General features: G+C 39.7%; 1 protein-coding gene across 1 annotated transcript; it reads left to right on the top strand.

Annotated features, from left to right (window-relative positions):
* The first annotated feature begins 2,959 nt into the window (after window positions 1–2,959).
* c1s.2 (complement component 1, s subcomponent .2) lies at window positions 2,960–11,425 on the top strand. Its single transcript, XM_060920980.1, has 11 exons — window positions 2,960–3,056; window positions 3,218–3,428; window positions 3,577–3,757; window positions 3,955–4,077; window positions 5,359–5,543; window positions 5,973–6,120; window positions 6,235–6,350; window positions 9,053–9,119; window positions 9,230–9,355; window positions 9,797–9,880; window positions 10,479–11,425. Exons 1-11 carry the CDS (start codon window positions 3,016–3,018, stop codon window positions 11,216–11,218), a joined length of 2,022 nt encoding a protein of 673 aa, XP_060776963.1. The 5' UTR covers window positions 2,960–3,015; the 3' UTR covers window positions 11,219–11,425.
* Window positions 11,426–21,531: the final 10,106 nt, after the last annotated feature.

The following is a 21,531-nucleotide window of genomic DNA, read 5'->3' as shown; positions in this document are numbered from 1 at the left end:
GTATAAGTCGGAGTATGTACTGTAGATGTACAGAGTGTCTCTATAAACTGTGTGTGTGTACATACTGTACATTTATTTATTTTTTCTTCAGATCTTTAATCAGTCAATCCCTTGACAGCAGGATAAAGCACAAAATCATGCAGATACAAACCAAGAGATTCAGTGAATGTTCAAACACCAGAACGGGAAAAACTGATAAAGTGTGACTTTCTTTCACTGTGGCATGGGCGTTGGTTTGAGGAATTTAAGAATCAAGAAAAAGTTTCTATTAAATAGAGATACAAACATATATACGTGTGCATATATACCAACACGGGTATGCACTCATAAATATACACACACAAGTATATATATATATATATATATATATATATATACACACACACACACACGTGTGCATAGATACACAGTATATATACATACGTACATACATACATATACACACACCCGATAAAGATAGATAGATGGACAGATAGATACACAGTGTGTGCATATACATACATACACACACATATACAGTATACACACAGATAGATACACGTATATATGAGTATACACACACTGTTTGCATATATAGATATATGCACACATATACACACAAAAAAAAATTTGTATATATATATATATATATATATATATATATACACAAGCACACAGATAGATACACATATGAGTAAACACACAGTGTGCATATATAGATATATACATGCACACAATATATAGTGTGTGTATATATATATATACATGCACACATATAGTGTGTGTGTATATATATACACATGCGCACAATATATATACATGCACACAATATATATAGTGTGTGTATATATATACATGCACACAATATATATAGTGTGTGTATATATATACATGCACACAATATATATAGTGTGTATATATATATACATGCACACAATATATATATAGTGTGTGTATATATATACACACATGCACACAATATATATATATAGTGTGTGTATATATATGCATGCACACAATATATATAGTGTGTATATATATACACATGCGCACAATATATATATAGTGTGTGTATATATATGCATGCACACAATATATATAGTGTGTATATATATACACATGCGCACAATATATATAGTGTGTATATATATACATGCACACAATATATATATATAGTGTGTGTATATATATACACATGCGCACAATATATATATAGTGTGTGTATATATACATGCACACAATATATAGTGTGTGTGTATATATATACACACATGCACACAATATATATATAGTGTGTATATATATACATGCACACAATATATATATAGTGTGTATATATATACACATGCGCACAATATATATATAGTGTGTGTATATATATACATGCACACAATATATAGTGTGTGTATATATATACACACATGCACACAATATATATATATATATATAGTGTGTGTGTGTATATATATATAATATATATATATATACACACACACAAGCACACAGATACACATATGTGTAAACACACACTGTGTGCATATGTAGATATATACATGCACACAATATATAGTGTGTGTATATATATATACTGTACATGCACACATATATAGTGTGTGTATATATATACACATGCGCACACAATATATATATAGTGTGTGTATATATATACATGCACACAATATATATATAGTGTGTGTATATATATACATGCACACAATATATATATAGTGTGTGTATATATACATGCACACAATATATATAGTGTGTGTATATATATACACATGCGCACAATATATATATATAGTGTGTGTATATATATACATGCACACAATATATATAGTGTGTGTATATATATATACATGCACACAATATATATATAGTGTGTGTATATATACATGCACACAATATATATAGTGTGTATATATATATAGTGTGTGTATATATATACACACATGCACACAATATATATATATATAGTGTGTGTATATATATATATATATATGCACACAATAAATATATATATGCAAAATTATTAGGGGTACATGGTCCACTGCAGCATAACCCCTGTTTTCACCCCTCTGAAAGCCCCAGGTGGGACAGACTGGCTTTTCTCTCTCTTTCTCTGCCAGATTTAGTGTCCCAACCTGGTTCCAGCACTGTAGGTTCACCTGAGCCGAGCCTCGAACCTGTTTGCCTCAGGCAGGGACAGGATCTTACTCATCCTCAGACTACTGAGCCACCAGTGCCTTCAAACAACACAGTCTCTGTCAGTGTTTTAACTTTTACTATGCATCACTCTTCCAAAAAGTCTGGTGTTTTTGTTTGTAACAAAAAGATAAGCTTGGTTTGATCCTGGCTTTGAACCCCTTCCATCACAGACACCATCAGATACTGGTTTAGACCACAGCTCTACAGAAGCTGCTGGTTTGGCTGCTGGTTTGGCTGCTGGTTTGGCTGCTGGTTCTTGTGTTTATAGTTTCTTTCCACACCAGAGCCGCGTCTTGTACAATTCAAAGACTTTCAGATGTTCACTGTGTTCTGTAGAAGCATGATGGTGTGGTGATAAAACTGTTTGTTCTTTCACTAGCTCTGGTTTGAAACTCATCAAAATTGAATGTGTATCAAAGAATGTCAATAAATCAATGATGTCAACATGCAAATGAATAAAGCAGGGATGTGTAAATGTGTATGAATGCAATGCTATTCAGTAAGAGAAGAAATGTGTTGGTTTGCATGCTCTCTCTGTGCAAGATATCAGTCTAAGAATCTTTCACTGATGATATACTTGTGTCAAGATCAAAAGATATCACTTTTTTGTTGTGCACCTTCAGAGTCTGTGGTGGCTGAAAGAAGTGTGACGAATTGGTCAGCAATCGTGTAAAGAGCTGCTTCTTCTTTTATTTATTTCCATTTTTTGGTCTGAAATTGAGGAAAAGATCATGTCCGGATGTCGATGCAACATTCCACTGACCACACAATCATCAAATTATAAGCGTGAGCGTGTTAAATAAAGGAACTGAGCAGGCGCTGCAGCACATGCAGGCAGACATCGTGAGATCCACCATGCTCATGTTCAGGTACGCAGAGTCATCCTTCTCAACATTATATTTCTAACACTTTGGTGTAATTTGCTATCAAAAAGGAAATCAGTTAAAATGTCAGATGTTGTCAGACTCATTAAAAACCAAAAGTCTGTCTTTGTCTTGTCATCATCTCCTTTGTTCTGTCCATCTCTCAGTCTCTCTCTCAGTGTGGGTGTGGTGTTGGTGAGCGTGTGTCGTTGTCTCCCTCTCGCCGGATGGATTCAGTCTCCTGGTTATCCACAAGGATACGACTCGGACCTACATAAAACGTGGAGACGGTGTGCACCGCCAGGTTACATCCTCTCGCTCACACTGCTGCACCTGGACCTGGAGAACAGCTACGAGTGTGAGAACGATGCCCTGAAGGTAGAGGATAGGAAGCAGCTCTTTCCATTTTCTCTCAGCAGTCTTGTTCATATTTCACTCCTGTTTTTCTTTTCAAGGCCTTTTAACAGATTTCACTCTGATTTCTTGTTTTCTCTTTTTGAATTCCTTTCTTATTTCCCTTTGACAGATTTCTGAAGATCAGAACCTCCTTGCTACCTTGTGTGGCACGGTGACCCCAGAGGAGCTGCAGGCGTCTGTTAATCCCTCACTCCACTCGTCCTCAGGAGGCTGTCTCTCTCTCACCTTCCAGTCTGATTACTCCAACCCGGAGAGACACGCAGGATTCAAAGCGTTTTACACCACAAAGGGTAACACAACGAAGACATGTTTTGCTGAAAACCCTTGGTCGTTGTGTTTTGGGTCGAATCTCTTGCTCATACACCCTGACATGTTTCTATCTTCTCCTGTTTGAGATGGAATCTTAAAAATATCTGATGTTTATAGGAGAACCCAAGTCAGATCAGAATGCTCGTGTTGATCGCTGCCCTTTGACCTCTTCCCACAGATGTTGATGAGTGCTGGGAGAATGATGTGTCTTGTTCTCATTTCTGTCATAATTACATCGGAGGCTACAGCTGCAGCTGCAAACCAGGTTACTACCTTGATGAAGATCAACACGAATGCCGTGGTATGTACGTGCAAGCGCACACACCTGCTCTCAACTGCATTCTCCCATCTCTGATTATAAAAGTTATCCCAGTGTGCATCGATAAAATGTTTCAGCCTGAACAAGTTGTTTTTGAAAGTTGATTTATTCTTTTTCTTTGATGCCTTTTAAACCTTTTCAGTTACTTATTTTTTCTCACGCCAAAGAACAGTGGGAATTTTGTTCCTTAGTTTGCATCCTTGCTTTCAAAAATGTGGGAACTGAAAGAAATGAAAGAACTTGTCTTTCTTTTCTTGCTTTCCTTCTCATTTTTCTTTCTAAAAACAACCCTACTTTTAGATAATGGTCACACGCACAGTTCCTCATCGAGCCCTGATTAATAAAAGTCACCAGAATCGGAATCATGGTGGTGTTCACACTGGAAACTTTGGACAGGTCTTCCAGGAAGTTCCCCTTTCAGTTCCCTCTCTACTTCCTGTGCTGCTCCGAGATTGTGGTAGTGAAATTATAGCTGTGGACAGTTTCACATCCCCTCGACAGATCAATTTTACCGACTCAGCAAGTCCAAATGTTTATTAAACTTCCCAAAGCAAAACTGGGGGAAAAATAGAGCGAGTCTGGGGGATGTTTTTGATGCATCCTCAGACTCCTGGGGGCTGGAATCCATCTATTTCATGGCTGGACCTTAATCAAAGATCTATTTTTTTTTCCCTGCTCCCTTGGCCCCATGGTTCCTGATGATGGAAAACAGCTAATTTTCTCTTCGTCCTCCATCTGCTCAGTTGTCCTTCAACCTCTCGCTGCTCATCCAGCTCCTGGACTTGATCCAAAAACTGCACCATCTGGTGGAAGCTCCAGCTCACATCACGTCCTCATTCCGCTCGAAAGAACATATCGAACTTGTCTTTTTCTCACTTCCTTTTTCATGAGCCCCACTTCACTCTCACTCTTTTGGTGCCTAAGGACTTGCATCCTGACTCCTGTCCTGAACTTCACACAAGTGCTCCTCGCTGACTGATTGTTTGCCAAGACTAAACTCCCTTCGTCAAAGTTACTTTTGGCTGTAAAACAAACTTTCACACATTTTGAACAAAGTTACTGAATGTGGCTTTTGTCGTTCCACGAGTTTGCCCTCTGACATTCTGGACGAGACTAAAAACCACCAGAACCCACCTTCCCTCTGCTTCTCCAATCCTAAAACTCATCTTTTCTTCTCAGGCTGAATATGAATACATTTAGTGTCGAGGATTTTTAATCCGTGGGTGTGCGCGTGCCTGCATGTGTCTTTTTTCTATGTTTTAGCTAACTGTACAGAAGACCGCCATGGAGCCGGAGTGTTAACTCCGCCTGGAAGTCCCGGGCCCTACTTTGAGAACGCCGATTGTGTCGTCAATCTCTCTGTCGATGAAGGGAATCAGCTCGAGTTGATATTCACTGGAGTGTTTGATGTGGAAAGCAGAGATGGAAAATGCATCGACTTTGTAGAAGTAGGTGCAGCTCTTCCTCTGAGCACCATCATCATCAGTTAAAGGCAGGTCCTTGAAAAAAGGAAGAATTTCAGACATTTATAGACGACATGGTGGGGGGGGGGATTGATCAGTGTCCATCAGACCCGACTATCCTTTCATTTTTCAGCATTCCAAGTTTAAAAGTTCAGAATATATGCCACTAATATTTTTTAAAAATATCTTGAACTCAGGACTGCGTTTTAAAATAATGACTAATTGCAGTCATGTGACTTTACTTGAGCTTTTGTCTTTTTAATATTTGCTCCATTATCAAGCTTGTCTACAAAAGTCCTTTTTATATATCGAGAAACAGGAAGATGTTTCTACGGAACGCCCGTGACGGGAATCTTTGTCAGGCCCAGTCTCTCCTGTCTCCAACTAACCGCTTTGCCATTTTTTCCCCATCAGATTAAGACAGACACTGTGACCTTTGGGCCATTTTGTGGGACAGACAGACCTTCCGAAATCCTCACCTCAGCCCAGCATGTTCAAGTCATCTTCCATTCGGACCCGGAAGGAACCAATCAAGGCTTCTCTCTCGTGTACAAACCGAAAGGCAGGATTTAAAAAGATCGACTCTCTGAGTTGCACATTGTTAATGAAAACTTTCACCGTGTTGCGTCTTGATCAGACGTCTGTCTGGTTGCTGATTTATCACCTTGCCTCTTAGGAATGGAATGTTCTGGAAAAGTGACGCCCCACTCCCTGGTGTTTCCCGTGAAGGATTGGTACGCAGTGGGCGAATCGGTCACTGTACGCTGTGTGACTGGATACACACTGTCTGACGTGAGTACCGAGAGCGAAACTAAACAGTCAGGTTTACACTGGTTTGTTAACGTGACCCGCCATCTCTCGTTTCCACAGAAGTGTTGGAATAACTCGAGTTTGTTTTTTTTTTTGTCAAAGAACGACACATTTAACTTCAACACAAATTCATTCCTGTTCGCGCCTCTTAAATGAATGAAACAAGAAAACGTAGCTTGAAACGTTGCTGAGGAAAAGCAAAAACACTGAAACGCAGACACTGGCGGCTCCTTCTGCCCAAGTTCACAACTGTGTCAACAATGACGCGTTTATTTTGAACGTTAGGTCAGTGTTCTCAATGGGAGACGTAGCTCTTCACAAAAAAAAAAAAATCATGCAGACAGGGGAACGTTTGGAGGGAAACTGAACATGTCGCTACGTGAAACCGCTGAATAATATTTTGGCTCGGCCATGCCGTCGAGTCGACGCGACCTGTAATCCTCCAGAGAAGAAGTGTGTACAATGCTGCTCATGTTAAACCAGGCCTTGGGTTGTAGGCGGAGTCTCTGAGGCTGGCTGGCTCTCTCCCGTGCAACAGAGTGCTGAAAACACTGAGACTACGTTCAGACTGCACCCTGAAACGACCCATATCCGATTTTTTTGCCCCTATGCGACCTGTATCCGATTTGTTATTGACAATCTGAACGACACAGATCCGATTTTTTCACATGCGACCCAGGCCGCTCGGATATGTGGTCCTAATTCCGATGCATATCCGTTATTTTCACATGCGCCTGCAGTCTGACCGGACAGGTCACATTCATGCGACCTACACGTCATCAACAAGAGACAAACGTCACTATTCTGCGTTGGCTAATCCCACCTCTTTGGTGGAAAACAACATTTGTACAGTTTTCAGAATTTAAATAGACTTTTATAGAATTGATCAAGCTAATGGTGGATTTGGTAGGGACCTGGATGTTGATCTGTTAGCCTGATTAAATAAACAGTTTCTATAACTGATTTATAACTTAAACCATCCTGTATTACAAGATTATAAGATTGTTCTGGAAATTTCCAGTAATTTGACACCTCCGGTCTCATTACTCTGCTGCCCACATTAATCAGATTATTGTGCGAGTTCCGCCGCCGCCACAAAAACCACATCGCCAGGTCTCGCCTCATCTCCATAGCAAACTGCACTGGTGTTTCTGCACCTTGAGCCAGCGCTGAGAGAAGTTGCAGAATTCAGCTGGCTATAAACAATCTAAATAAATATTTATAAAAATGTAGAAAAAGTTTATTAATATGATGAAATAAATATGTGCAAATTATTAAGCCTGAATTAGGGCAATTCCATGTAAATGTCAACCTCACCATGCAAAAATAAAGCAACAGGTAATACATCAAAACCACTCCCAGAGATATCACCTAGGCCTGTATTTTACAGATGTGAATAAGTTGAACCAATTTGTAACCAACCTAATATGTCACTGTCAGTCTTTCTTTCTTATAATGTAAAACCCAAGCTAAAATCAACTTTGATCATGTACAATTCTATATTATTGCCACAAGCCACAGAAATATATGCTAAAATCCACAAAACAGCAAAACAATAGCCATCCTAAATATTATTTAAGAACTTTGATAGTTTTAGCTGATATTTAGAGAGTTTTTCAAAGGGTTATGTTGGTTAAATTGCTGATTTTCTAAACATACGCCATGTCTATTTCAGACGCGTCACATCCATAACGGAATTTCGTCACATCCATAACGCTGACTTTTCCTTCCGAAACTCTGCATGAAATACAAAATATTTTAAACAAAGATTTTTTTAATATTCACCTTGGACCCCTCTATCAAATGGATATCTCCATTTCGACATTAGGTTTACAATTTCATAGAGTTTGATAAAAAATATACAGTCACCCAAGAAAAGTGATACTTTTCCTGTCACATCTATAACGCATCTTTTATTGGCATTTTCTGGCATGCCCTAGATGTACTATGGGAATTGTTCTTGTTCTATCACTTCTCCAGTATGGTACACCCTTAAAATATGCAACACCTGTTTAAATACTGGGAGACAATAAAACATGCACTGGGTCATTTGTTGCCATTTTGAGTTCAAGTGTCACGTCCATAACGCTGGAATTGCTCATTAAGAGTTTGGTAATACAGTGGCCGTATCCCAAATGACTGCCTACTGAAGCTCGAGTGCACTATATAGAGTTTAAAAATCCATTACTTCCTAGTAACATGTAGTGCACTTATATAGAAATTAGAGAGACATTTAGGAGTCAACCCTCGTTACCAGGCTACACGTTTTCATTTCAGTTCAGAAACAAAAACACACACGAGACCTCACACGTTAACACTAACCAGATAATTAAACAAACAAACAAAAAAAGAAACCATTAAACTTGAAGACTGCGCTTTTTTTTTGTTTACGTATTATGTAGATGTGCTTATTACGTGTCAATTTGCGCATGCGGGATACTTTTGGGTCGTTTTCCGTTCATATTGGAGATCGCATACAAGTCTCATATAATTGGTAATGTGAACGGCCTAACAAAAAAATTGGATTTCACAACAAATCGGATATGGGTCGTTTCAGGTTGCAGTCTGAACGTAGTGTTAGGTGGTGAAACGCGAGCGCAGAAAAAAAACAAAAAAAACAAAGGGAAGATGACGGATTTTCCACACTGACTCATTTTCATCATCTTCCTTCTTTTCTGTCACAGCTCGCTGAAACATTTACGTCCACGTGTCAGCTTAACGGGAAGTGGAGTCCCATACAAACCTGTGAACGTGAGTGGAGACAATCCAATCATATTCTGCTGACTGGACAGAATATCACCTGAAAATACAACATTGTCATTAAATTATCAAACATCTCTTCTGTATCTTCCTTTTCCAAGTGGTGGATTGTGGAATTCCTGAGCTTCCAGATCTCCTGGTCCTGACAGAGAAAGATCCAGACACTTCATACCAGCAGAAAATCAGCGTGAAGTGCCCTGAAGTGTTCTACAAACTGGATGGAAATGGTAAATCTGTGCGCACGTGCACCTGTGCACAAATGCTGGCTCAAAATTTCTCAGAAAACACCAAGCACTAGGACCCAGGAACGGTAGAAAGTGATTGACAAAATCAAAAATCTGAAAATTAAATCTTAGTCGAAGAGCAAATTTCAAAACACAAACACACAGCTGCTCTGATATCCAGAGCAAATCCATCCAACATTACGATTTAAACAAAACATCATGGCTGGGTGATGTCACATCTTCTGACCAATCAGAAGCCAGAATCCAACACCACTGTGGAACGAGTCGAAAAACGCATTCTATTCTTCAACCCAACCTGCAGGCTGAGGACCATGTCAAACATTTACAGTCAATTTTATCTTGAGCAAGCTCGTACATCTCCTGTACAGTTAGTTCAAGTAAATAATCGGAGCTGGCGAGTGATTTGACCTTCTCTTCTTTCAGAACATTTCACCTGCGATGCGGCTGGAGAATGGGTCGCGCAAAACGGACAGACGTTTTCACAACATCCACCACAGTGTGTCCCAGGTATCCTCTCAAAACATTAATGAAAATTTCTACTCAATTTATTAACCTGCACACGAGCCCTTTTTCTGCTTGGTTCAAGGTTTTATTCGCAACACGAGTGCATTTCTTGGTACTCAGTTAATGAAAGGTGAAATGTCCATTTGCAACAAATGCACAAATATTTGTCCGATTTAAATAAGCAAATCAAAATTCATGTTCACGTGGTAAGTGAACGAACAGCAATTGATCACTTTTCAAAACAGCGAGCACCATTGTTACGGTGTTCTAGCAGTTTGACAATTTATGGGCCAAAAACAAACCCCATAAACAAATCTCAAATAGTCAATAAATAGTTAATTTCTTCCAAATGATGAGCAGAATTTCCAACAGCTGCTTTCATGCTTTCACAAAGCCAAAGAAAAAACAAGATTTTGACAGCTGCATTCATTCAAAAGCAAAATGTTTGGGAAAGTGTTTTTACTGAAAACCTTCACTTTTATAAAAATGACCCGCAACATTTTCACAGTATACACGTTTGATTTTTGTACAGAATTTTTCAAGTTGTTCAGTCCAATGACCGTCAAACTTTTACCTTTTTACTCTTTTTTTTTTTTTTTAGTATGTGGCCTAAGTAAAGAATCAGCTACTGAAAGAATTTTTGGAGGGAAAGACGCCACACTGGGACAAATTCCTTGGCAGCTCCTGGTTAAAGAACCTCAGAGAGGAGGTGCGTCTCTGATTAACGACCGATGGGCCGTCACGGCCGCTCACGTGGTGGAAAACCATCCGTTGCTGTTCTTCCTTGGCGGGATGATCGACGCCAGGGACAAAAACCCAGTCAGAATGCAAACTGAGAAGATCATAATTCACCCTGGCTATAAACAACCAAACTTCGATAACGACATCGCCTTGGTGAAGATGTCTTCTCGGGTCCCTCTCAGCGAAAAGATCAGACCCGTGTGTCTCCCAGAGATGAAAACTAACGGATCGGCGATGGAGGATATTCCTGGGACGGTCTCGGGGTTTGGTGCGACCTCAGAGAAGAAAATGCGAAGTCAATATCTGCAATACGGTCAAGTGAGAGAGTATTCGGGGACTTGTTTCGAAACCCATCTGAAGGTCACTGACAACATGTTTTGTGCTGGAGATGTCGAGAAAGGTGTGGACAGCTGTAAAGGAGACAGCGGGGGTCCGCTCATCATTCCCATGTTGGGGTTTGGATCTCCTGACACACCTTACCGCCTCACGGGGATTGTGTCCTGGGGTCCGAGCACATGTGGAGACACAACGTATCGAGGTTACTATACCAAAGTGGAGAATTACCTGGACTGGATTCGAGAAACTTTGGAGAAAAATTAACGCTCCACTCAACAAGCTCCTTCCATCATCCAAAAAATACGTCAAGACGTGATCTGTGGTTGATTTGTTCACGTCGTGCTAATGTGACTGCACTGTATACACACCACTGTGCAGGTTTAAGATCAACTCTGTCTCCTTCATTTCTAAATCAAATACCTGTTGCTTGTAAATCTGATGAGTTCAGGCTGAATAAAGCATTTCATACTATATTCGTTTGTCTTGCCTTTATTTCCATCATATTAGCATCCACACATTCATTATTTAGCCCTGTTTTACAGCACGCTGTACTGGAAAAGTACGAGTGAGAGAGAAACAATTACTGGCCAGAAATTTGACAGGATGCATCTTGGGCACTAGGACCCAGGAGCTTAATGTCATCACATCATTGTATTTACAATTGTGTTGTACTCCTCTTATACCACAGCAGACTGGTCAAAAATAAATGACATTTTTTTCTTTATTCGTTATAGAACACTATTTTGTTTTGAACCAAACCTGGCGATGAAACATCAGGACTTTATTTTGTTCGCCAACAGCTGAATAAAGATAATCTGATTCCAGATACAGCTCCTTTAATCTGTAAAAGTCAGACAATTCAGGTCATTTATTTAATGAATGGCCAAGAAAAAAAAAATCATGCAGTCCAGTCCATCATCACAAATTCACTCATTCATCAGTAAGTCAGATAAATTTAGTTATGCAAATGGCTTAAAACAGTTTGCAAGGATGACCATCAGAAATAAACAAACCACTGAAGAAATCAGACAATTACACATACAGCAATTTAGCAAACAGGAGGGAAAACAGTACAATTTGTCCATAAATAAAAAGCAAGCAAGCAAATAAATAAATCCATACATTTACACCACAGATCATCGGGAACGTTAAATCGTCTTTCCAAAGTTTGGAGTTGCTTCAATGTTAGAAATGAATATTTTCATTCCTGTTGCTGACCTGCAGCAGGCGAGTCCTGGACACAACCACACTGCAGTCACCGGTCAACCTTCCTTCACTCCATCGGTTTTTCTTCAGGATGTAGCAGAACCAAAGAACCTGTGAACACAGGAATCATTTGCCACTGTGGAGAAGGATTCAGGTCCAAACTCATGATTCATCTGCACTTTCTTCACTGGACCTCGGTTCCACATTTACTGAGTGACATGTGTCTCCCTCTAGAGGACAAATTTGGAGACACAATCTTGAGACTTATCTTCAGGCTGCTTTTCTGCTTTCAGCAATTTATAAACAAACACTTCACCTCTGAATCAGCAGCTCACTCTACTGGACTGAAGATTATTTAAAATGTTGAACATGATTTTTTTTTTTTTAAAGTTCTCTGCATTGATTTTAAGACTAATTTATTTTATTTATCCAATTTGATAATTTATTTTAAAGCTAATCAAAAAAAATTGACCTTTTCATATTTAATTGAACCAAATTTATTTAGTTTGTTTACATTTTTACTGCATTTCATTAATTTATAATATCTCTCCCTCCTTTTTTTTTTGGGGGGGGGGGTGTTCTGGATAGTCAAAGTACTCAGAGTGTGGCTTAAAAGCAAATGTGGCTTTTAAAACACACACAACCCGAGTTGGACCGCCAACTGAGGATGTAGGAGGACAGAAACCCGAACCAAGAAAGAGAGCAGGTGTGAAGTAACTATTCACTCGTGTGTGGAGTGAAGCAGTGAGCTGAGAGATGCTGAAGTTCAGTTCTGAGATCTGAAACATGCCAGACTTGTTAAAATATAAAACGTGTTCCCTTAAAAACCCTACTGAAGTCTCCAGTGTGGATCTTCCAGCCAGAGATCTTCACCCCAGAACTTTCTCTCCACAGTGTGTTTGAGGAGGAGATCCCAGATAGCAGAGGGACGTTGAAACGGTGCCGATTCTTGGTCAGAATGGTCGGTTTCCGTCGTAAGTCAGAAAATCAACACTGAAACGGCGCCGTGAAACGTCGATTTCTCCGCCGTCGGAGAAGGTCGATTTATCACTGTTGAATCACCATGGGTAAAGGTTGATCTGTCGACCGTCAGAGAAGGTCGAATATACGATGTTGAACCATCGTCACTTTTGCCGGCCAGTTTTCAACATTGGTAGGATGACCCATAATGCAGTGCGATTACCACTGCTGTTTACTGGATGACATCATTTTCGTTATATACCTGGGTGCACGTGAAACTCCCACACCACTCGGTTGGATCGCGACTCTCTTGTGGATCGGCCTGCTGTTACGCTTGGACCATTGAAACAACATTGAGAAAAACACTGGACCACGCTACATTTTCATTCATCCCTGGACATCTGGTACGTACCATTATTCAGTCACTATAATAAAGGGAATTTCGAATACAATTTCAAGCAGTTTAAGAAGTTATGATGAACTTCAGTCATATCACGCATTGGAGAAATTTCCCTCAACTAGTATCCATTTGAAACAACAACAATGCAGATGCATTATTCAATCGAAAAACGAGTCGAAGTAGTTGTCTTGTTGGAGTGAAAACTTAGCGTTGGAGTGAAAACTTAGCGTTTAAATCGAGCATGTAGGCCTAGGTCGCATGTCGTTTTGAGCTGACCTGTTCTTTTGTGTAGCCATGGGTCGCGCCTCGCGGCCATGAACTTTAAAGATTATCCAGGCTACCAACGCTTCTGTAGTGACCACTACTGCTGACTTTCTTTATCAATGCTGCATCAAATTAATTTTGGTTATGTTTTTCTGTTTCCATGTACAGGTGTCTGCGCCGCAGGAGGAATAGGCCACAATTATAAATTATAAATAAATCATAAAATGTTTCTAAGAACTTGTTCAAGTGTGTTCTGTTCCTTATCGATGTTAAAAGTTATGCCTCATTAGATAGCTTGACAAACATTAGGAGAGGTGCATTGTTGCATGCATTTTTATATCCTGTTGTACATTAAACAGGACGTAGCCTACGCACATTGATATAAATTAAGTTTCACTTTCATGGTTGAAGTATGCATGTGTGTGTTCATCCTAGGCAAGAGCCCCGATGCTTTATTGTTAGCTAGTTTAATTTAGCCTGTTTTGCTTAATTTGTAGCCTTCCTGTTGTACATAAAACAGGAAGTAAAGTTGGATGAATCATCGCCGAAAATTAAACTATAAATCGACAGAAATCCGTAGTTGAATAAAGGGTGAAAGGGGGTCTATTCTCTGTCGGCCACCATCCACTTTTCAACGTCGTTTCAACGCAAACTTGTATGAGCAAAGCGGTGTTGAATCAACGCCGGTGATCCACGATGATTCGACGGCGTATGGTCGAAGAACATGCCGATGATTCCCCGTCGAATCAACGCCCTTTTGCTATCTGGGGAAGCTCCTGCTCCTTCAGTCAGGTCTGAAATTATTCTTGAGCTGATTTTTGGACTGAGCCTCAAGGAGCTTTCTTTGTCTCACAGATCCCAAAAACACAGTGGCCCTGAAGTGCGAAACATCAACAAAAACAAACAATCCAACAGCAAATTCAGGAAAAGAACAGAAATGTCTAGAGCCACTGACAGAAAAACGACGGAAACACAATCAGAAACCCAAACATGACAGCAGAACCAACACACAGCAAGGCAGCGAATTTACAAACATGGAGGCGAATTCAGAACTGCGACAACACACACGGAACCCAAAAACACGACGCTGTGTTTGAAACCTTCATTCAGCACGTGAGGAAGCATGGCCGCAAATTTGGCAGCATGACGACAAATTTGGAAGCACGACCGCAAATTCGGTAACATGACCGCAAATTCGGCAGCACATTCAGGAACATGGCAGCAAGACAGCAAATTCGGAAGCATATTCAGAAACGCGACAGCAAATTCAGCAGCATGACCGCAAATTACTAAGCACATGAACACGACAGCAAATTGGGCAGCATAAATTCGGAAACACGACCGCAAATTCAGAAGCACATTCTGGAACATGACCACAAATGCGGCAGCAAATTAGGAAACACATTCAGGAACATGACCGCAAATTCGGCAGCATGACAAATTCGGAAGCACATTAGGAAGCATGACAGTAAATTAAAATTAGGAAGCACATTAAGGAACATAGCAGCTAATTCGGCAACATGACAGCAAATTTGGCAGCACGACAGCAAATTAGAAAGCACATTCAGGAACATATCAAATTCGGCAGCACATGAAGGAACAGGACAGCAAATTTGGCAGCATGACAAATTCGGAAACACAACAGCAAATTCGGAAGCACATTAAGGAACATGGCAGCCAATGTGGCAGCACGACAGCAAATTCGGAAGCACATTCAGGAACACGACAGCAAATTAGGAAGCACATTAAGGAACATGGCAGCAAATTCGGCAACACTACAGCAAATTAGGAAGCACATTCAGGAACATGACAGCAAATTCGGCAGCACATTGAGGAACAGGACAGCAAATTTGGCAGCATGACAAATTCAGAAACACGACAGCAAATTCGGAAGCACATTCAGGAACACGACAGCAAATTCGGAAGCATGATAGCAAATTAGGAAGCACATTAAGGAACATGGCAGCAAATGTGGCAGCATGACAGCAAATTAGGAAGCATAGCAGCAAATTTAGCAGCATGACAGCAAATTCAGTAGCAAACCCAGCAGCATGGAAGGAAGCATGATTGCAAATTCAGAAGCAAATTTGGCAGCACTTTTGAAAGCATAACCCCAAGTTCAGAAGTAAATTCGGCAGCACATTATTAAGCATGACATGAAATTAGTGAGCATGACTGCAAATTCAGCAGCATGATGGCAAATTTGGAAGCTCATTCGGAAGCATAACAGCACCTTCAGCAGCAAGCGATTGTGACAGCACATACAGGAGCATGAAAACAAATTCGGCAGCATGACCGTACATTCCCAACAATGAACGAGATAAAGCAGTGGCAGAAGAGGAGCGAACAAAAAACCCACAGCAAATCCAGAAACACTCCAGGGGATTCTAAAACATGACAGCAAATTCAGGAGTCCTGTCCAAAACTTTGGAAATTCAAATACAACAGCAAATTGGGAAAGACAAGAGCAACTTCAGAAAATATGAGAGTAAATTTGGAAGCACAACAGCAAATTGGGAAAAACATGACTGCAAACAAGTAAAACCGAAGGCAAATTCAAAGAAATGGCAGCAATTTCCATGCAGTAACCATGGCCGCAAATTCAAAAACAATGCGGAAACGTTACAGCAAAACCAAAAACCCAACACTTGATTCAGAAATATGACCACAAATTTGGAAAAACAGCAGCAAAACATGGTGATGCAGGGAGCAGCACTGCTGCTTCACAGCTCCAGCGTCGACAGCTCGATCCGGAGAACTTAAGCAAAATGGAAAAACAAACACACCCAAGGCAGCAAATCCAGAAATCCAGCAAATCTGGGAACACGACAGCAAACCTGGCCAAGATGTCAAACTCAAACAGCATGGTGAGTTCAGAAATCCAAAAGTAAAACCAGGAAAACTGAAAACAGTGAAACAAAATATCTTTAAAAAAGCCACAAATTTGGAAACATGACAGAACTCTTCAAATCAACACCAAATTCAGATTGTGTTTTGCACTCAAAGAAAGTTCTACAAATTCATCTCGTGTGCAAAAACCATTCTGTAAAATAAATCACAAAAAAAGAAATAAATATTGTCTCGACAGAGGCTACTTGAAATCACACTTCCACTTTCTCTATGAATTAGAACAAAAATGACATCTGGTCAGACAAGATGATCAGATTTACAGCTGGATTCAGTTTGGACTCCTTTTCAGATGGAACACGTGCTTGAGAGAGATTTGGGACTCAACCGATAACGTTGATTGTACAGCAAGGCATTTTCCATAAATATTCCACCAAATCTTGATGCTGATCTGCATTTTAAATAAATAAAAAAAACCTGTCAATCTCTGATGTGGTGTGTGATTTTATTTTCTCTGAGCATATTTATCAGTTTATGAGTGAAGTTTGAGCCTCGTCCCCTTTCAGGCCCTCGTTCCTCATCAAGTTCTTTGCCTGTGGCTGTACTATCGCTGCTTGAGCTTCTTCCAGGACCTGGCGTGTTTGTGATATTCTGAAAAAGCGACAATGATAACCTGCCGTTTGATCTGAGATTGGCTGGGTTTGATCCCGAGTGCTTTCTCAATGCAACAGATGTCTGCTTCAGATGATTAATTGCTCGCCTCGGGGGGGGGGGGGGGGGGGGGGGGGGGGGGGGGGGGGCTTGACGCAGATCCACCACCCAGCTACAAAACGCCAAATTGCTGCTGCAGACAAATCAACAGGAACGAGAGATAAACAAAATATCCCCAGAGTTACAGTAAAACAGATCTATCAGTAGGATGATTATTACTTGTACTAATACAGTATTTCAGAAGGGCTGAAATAAGAGAAATAACCACCAAGCTTTTGTTAAAAATGCTGATGCTTGACTCTAATCTTGTTACCATCAAGTCCTAATCTTAATTTGTCATCAATATTTTTTGTTGCAAATATATATAATTACATTTTTTATTCATTTTGATTTTTGGTGCGATTTATTTTGTGTCGCTTCTGGTCATTTTAAAATGAGATTTTTGTTTTTTTCTCAAATATCTGTTACAAATGTTTTTTGAACATTTAATGGAAAATATTTCACAAATGTTATTTGTTAGCTTTTTGTTCAAAATAAAGTCAAATGTTAAACTGTAGAAAAAGTAAAATTCTAAGTAAATCTTATCAGAGAAGAAAAAACTTGTATTGTAAACTGTTCATTTTCAGTGGAAATATTTATCGACTTTGTTAGATTTTTCTTCGGAATCAATTTGTTGCTATTTTTGATTCAACATTGTTCGAAAAATTTTAAAAACCAAATTTACATTGGACATACATTTGGAGCAAAACAGCATTTTTGGTGATGTATATTTTTGTTCTGCATCATGTTAGTTTCTGTTAATCTGCTGAACCTTAGATTCTCCTTTCCCCATCACTCCTCTTTGGCCTGGCCTGAAAGAGCTTTTAGACAATCCATACTGTAAAAAAGAGCTTCAAATAAAATTGGATTTATGAACGTGAATTCTGAACGAACCCAGATTTATTCTGAACCAAATCAAAATCTTCACACCGGACCAAACATGGTTACGTTTTGGGAACCCAAGTTTTATTGCGCGACAAAAGTTGCCAAACTGTCAACAGCCATATTTACTGTTTTCATGAAATTTAGAATTTTGGGTAAAGAAACTAAGAAATGCAACCCCCCCCAAAAAAAAAAAAAAAATTGCGGTGCAAAATGGTAGGCTTTAAAAATTCTGTTAACGTGGTCAGGGCTGGAAAATATACCGAGAACATTTGCTCAAATGCAATAAATAACGTGTGACAAATCATCCTTGAATAAAATCGTATTAGATCTCAAGAAGACTTGAATTCAGGAGAAACAAGTCAAAATAATGCTCAAGAGTCCCGTAACAAAGCACGACTCAAATATTTAGACCTGATCGAGGCTCAGACGCAGATACATTCGTTGCAGTCAACAAAGGTTAAGAACTGGAGATCACCAGGCTGTCCATCATGTGTGTGATGCATTTTAGAAATGTGCATTTGTTACCAAATGTTTTGTCTTTATTTGAAAAGGTGCAAAGGGCATGATTTAGACTCAAAATACAATTTGAAATGATGGGTTACATCACTTAATGCTGTCACAAAATATATCAGAAACCTAATCCTGAGACACCAGTAAGATGCTGACCTCTTCTGATCCATCCTGATGCCCTATTTCTGGCTGGAGTTTCATGACGTCGCTCCTGTGGAGGACGGCCCCATACGGACAGTCGAAAGTCACACTTGCAAGACGCTCTGGACACTTACAGTCATGCTTTTATGTCTGAGGACCACAGGGGACTTGCAAACTTTAGGACTGCAGTTGTCATGAACAGTTTTGCACTCAAGTTTCCATCAATGAACAGTTTATAACTTCAAAACAGACTTCATGTTCAAACCATTATGAATTTTCTGGTTACATAGTTGTACTTTGTGACTCTATAGGACACTGTTATAGAAGCGAGTTATTTATACATCACGTTATCTGTTTTCACCCAGATGAGGATGGGTTCCCTTTCGAGTTTGGTTCCTCTCGAGGTTTCTTCCTCGTTCCGTCTGAGGGAGTTTTTCTTCAACACCGTCACCTCAGGCTTGATCACGAGGGAAAAAATTAGTTCATGCTTAAAGCGTTTATTTTTCTGGAAAGCTGATTTGTGACAACCTGTTGTTAAGAGCACTCTACAGATGTATTTGAATGAATAAAAATACGGATTTAACTTCAAATATGTACCAAAAAAAAGGGGGTGAAGCAGCTGCCATTTTCAGGGAAACAGATGTTTTCAGAGATGCAAGTTTCCTCCAATCAGTGTTGAGGACCCATTTGGCTCGCCCACGACGGAGTAAACGGGGCGAGGTATCGTCATCAGTGCGGTTTGTCTGTCCGTGAACAATCTCGCATCTAGACGGTTGCACCGATTGACTTCCAATTTTCAGGGTAGGTGGGCAATGGTCCGTAGATTACCTGATTAAATTTTGGGGGTAATCTGGTAAGGTGCAGATCAAGGTCACCAGAAAGGTCAACCTTTTGGTCAAAATAATAACATTTTCCATTATCACTCAAAAATGGTTGCCAATAGACAGATGTTTACTATTATGAGCATATACAGTAGGAACTCCCATTTGGCACCATGATCTTTGACCTTGAAAGGTCAAACTGAAGGTCATGGGTTTTCAAAGGGCGATAACTTTAAAATGGTTCATGATAGCCAGATGTTTACCATCATCAACATATAAGTCGTCCCATCTGGGCTTTCATTTGGCACCATGACCTTTCACCTTGAATGACTTTGAAATGTCAAACTCAAGGTCATGGATTTTCACAGGACTGTAACCTGACAGCTGATGATTGAGAAATATTATCGTTATCAACATATAGGTATAAAATAAGGGCTGCCGGGTGAAGTTTGTTTTGCCTGGAAACACTTGTTTTTGAATTCTATGAACACAAAATATTTCACGAGGACCTCAATGACCAATAAAACCATCAAATTGCTTCTAAACTTTAGGTTCTGAGATGCAACATCAGTCTTGCCCAGAACAAGCTTCCTTCAAATCCAGATTGGAGCAGAAATAAAAAAAAAACAAAACAAAAACACGAGTGTCTTCTGTCGCACATTCGTTACAATAACATTTATGTTTCCTGATGTGATGTCAGTTTAAGAGAGTGGATGTACAGCAATTGTCTCCGAGATGGAGGACATGAAACACAGAGAGAGAGAGAGAGAGAGAGAGAGAGAGAGAAGGGGAGGGGAAACAGATAGAGTGACACAGAGAGAAGGGGAGGGATTGTCGGAAGGCACTTGTCTCTCATATCCCTAGTGGCCCCACACACACACTCAGCTGGACCGCAAACATCTCAAACATTTTCTTCTGATCCACAGCTTCATTTCCATCATCTTTTTCTGCTCCAGAGTTTAATTCTAGTTCTACAGACATGGCCAATTTTACCTTGCAGCACTTGTGCTTGGACAATTAATCCCCCCCCCCCCCCCCCCCCTTTTGTGCTCCTCTTTTTTTTTTTTTAAACTTCTCTCAGAAACCATTTCTTTTGAACTCGGCTGAAGGTAAGACATTCATCATTTATTTGGGGCTTTTTTTTTTGGCCCCCACTTAAAATTTGACCAAGTTGCTTTCGAGACTCAACAGGTGTTTGGTTCTACACCACAGTACTCTCATCTTCTAGAAAATATTTTTTTAAACATGTAAAATTGAGCCTTCAATAGAGCCTATTCATTCATTTTAAAACTAAATCAAGATTTAGAACAGGGTTACTTCTTAATGTATATTTTTCCACAGATTTTTTTTATGAACTAAAATCATGTGTTCAGTAAAATGCATCATTTTAGAATATCTACCCTCTTAAAATCAGGCTTTAATTACAGGTGAATTTGAGCTCATTATTACTTAAAAGCACAAGTTATATTTGCCTGGAAGCTCGAGATATCTATTTACAATTTTATTTTTCCAAATATAACTCACTATGACATTTTATATTCTTTTCAGTGGCTTTTTCGAGATTTATTTCATGTTCCCCAATTTTGTCCACAATTACCTTTATCAATATTATAATTGATTGTAAAATTCCTCTGACGAGCTTCTAATGTCAGACACTAATCGATATAACTTGTTTCTCGAAATTTCTGGTGGTGATCCGTCAACAAACATGGCAGCCCGTCATGTCGGGATCGTTTTTGGAACGTTCCTCATCTGTAACATCGACATGGCTGTCTCGCTCCTCCCCTCCCCCC

Source organism: Neoarius graeffei, chromosome 5 (assembly GCF_027579695.1).
Source record: "Neoarius graeffei isolate fNeoGra1 chromosome 5, fNeoGra1.pri, whole genome shotgun sequence".
Classification (NCBI taxonomy): domain Eukaryota; kingdom Metazoa; phylum Chordata; class Actinopteri; order Siluriformes; family Ariidae; genus Neoarius; species Neoarius graeffei.
Note: the sequence above shows the minus strand (reverse complement) of the source record. Positions and strands in the feature narration are given on the sequence as shown.

What these genes read in the sequence shown, in the direction of transcription:
- c1s.2 (XM_060920980.1), top strand. Translation starts at nt 3,016, where the DNA reads ATGCAGGCAGACATCGTGAGATCCACCATGCTCATGTTCAG. An exon ending in GTGAGAACGATGCCCTGAAG is followed by an intron (nt 3,429 to 3,576) that starts GTAGAGGATAGG and finishes TCCCTTTGACAG; the next exon opens with ATTTCTGAAGATCAGAACCT. An exon ending in CTACAAACTGGATGGAAATG is followed by an intron (nt 9,356 to 9,796) that starts GTAAATCTGTGC and finishes CTCTTCTTTCAG; the next exon opens with AACATTTCACCTGCGATGCG.